Consider the following 1,555-nt stretch of genomic DNA (forward strand, 5'->3'; position numbering starts at 1 on the left):
ACCCAACTCTACTTCCTAAGATAAGAGTGTAAACCGCAACCTCTATCCTCTTTTTCTTTCTCCACTCTCTCATCAAACGGAACTCCAATTTACACCCTTCACGATTTAAAGCTGTGTGCAGAGGCTGGTTGAAGTAAAAGTCAATTAAGCTCAATCACAACTTGGTGCGCGCCCTGGTCTACACCAATTTCGATCTTGCATCTTCTTTTCCTTCTACAATCAGTTTCATCAAATTAACAAGATCTTCAAGAAACCAGCTAGAAAACATCAAAAGCATCAACAATCAGGAGAGAGTACTCACTGCTCATATATAATTATTTGGATCCACTTCATATTTTGTTTCTTTCATCTATATACATATTGGAATTGGAAAATTAATATCTATTTCTCTGCATATGCAAATGAAGTATTTATAAGAGGTAATAGTTCTCCCTCAAGTATAGATTATTATACATGGATCCAATCACAGCACACGGGCATTCTCTTCCTCCTCCTTTCCACACAGCAAGAGATCTCCACCTGCACCACCAGCCACAGCAACATCAACATCAATTCCAAACTCTAAACCAAGCCACAGAAGATGAGCAAAGCGGAAGCAGTGGAGGCCTAAACCTAACCCAGAAAAGGGAACGTGAAGAAACAAGCAACAACAACAACAGTAGCGAAGGAAAAGAACTTGCAGGTGAAGGTGAGATATCAAGAAGGCCTCGAGGAAGACCAGCTGGGTCAAAGAACAAACCGAAACCACCCATTATCATCACACGTGACAGTGCTAATGCTCTAAGAACCCACATGATGGAAGTAGCAGATGGTTGTGACATCGTTGAAAGCGTGTCAAACTTCGCTGGAAGGCGCCAAAGAGGGGTTTGCATCATGAGTGGCACTGGAACAGTCACCAACGTTACTCTCAGGCAACCGGCTTCTTCCGGTGCTGTTGTCACTCTTCACGGAAGGTTCGAGATCTTGTCCCTTTCTGGGTCGTTTTTGCCGCCACCGGCTCCACCGGCTGCTTCCGGTTTGACCATTTATTTGGCGGGTGGACAAGGACAGGTTGTAGGAGGAAGTGTTGTGGGCACACTGGTTGCTTCGGGGCCTGTGGTGATTATGGCTGCTTCGTTTAGCAACGCTGCTTATGAGAGACTTCCTTTGGAAGATGAGGATCCTTCGATGCCAATGCAAGGAGGTTCAGTTGGATCTCCTAGTGCAAGTGGTGTTGCTCAACAACAGCTTTTGGGAGGAGATGCTACTGCTCCACTTTTCCATGGTTTGCCTCCTAATCTTCTCAATTCTATTCAAATGCCATCTGAAGCATTTTGGCCATCTGCACGCCCTCCATACTAATCACCTTAATTAAACGCTTATCTAGTCAATAAGTTATTATCTTGCCAGAGACTATTCATAATTATGTTTCATTGTGGGGCTTACTCTTCATGACTTACTGAAATAAAGTTAGAAAAAACTTCCACGAGCTTTTCTAAATGCCCTCTCGTCAATGTCACCATAGTTCCATGCTAATGTTGTCTTTCTCTCTTCAGTTTAGCTTTTGTTGTCTTTC

The 1,555-nt window shown here is 43.5% G+C and overlaps 1 protein-coding gene across 1 annotated transcript; it reads left to right on the forward strand.

Annotated features, from left to right (window-relative positions):
- Positions 1–453: 453 nt before the first annotated feature.
- LOC113851335 (AT-hook motif nuclear-localized protein 24-like) lies at positions 454–1,341 on the forward strand. Its single transcript, XM_027481798.1, has one exon. The coding sequence runs from the start codon at positions 454–456 to the stop codon at positions 1,339–1,341; it is 888 nt and encodes a 295-aa protein (XP_027337599.1).
- The last annotated feature ends 214 nt before the right edge of the window (positions 1,342–1,555 follow it).

The sequence above is a fragment of the Abrus precatorius genome, unplaced genomic scaffold (assembly GCF_003935025.1).
Source record: "Abrus precatorius isolate BTA unplaced genomic scaffold, Abrus_2018 Scaffold9, whole genome shotgun sequence".
NCBI classification, from domain to species: domain Eukaryota; kingdom Viridiplantae; phylum Streptophyta; class Magnoliopsida; order Fabales; family Fabaceae; genus Abrus; species Abrus precatorius.

What these genes read in the sequence shown, in the direction of transcription:
- LOC113851335 (XM_027481798.1), top strand. Translation starts at nt 454, where the DNA reads ATGGATCCAATCACAGCACACGGGCATTCTCTTCCTCCTCCTTTCCAC.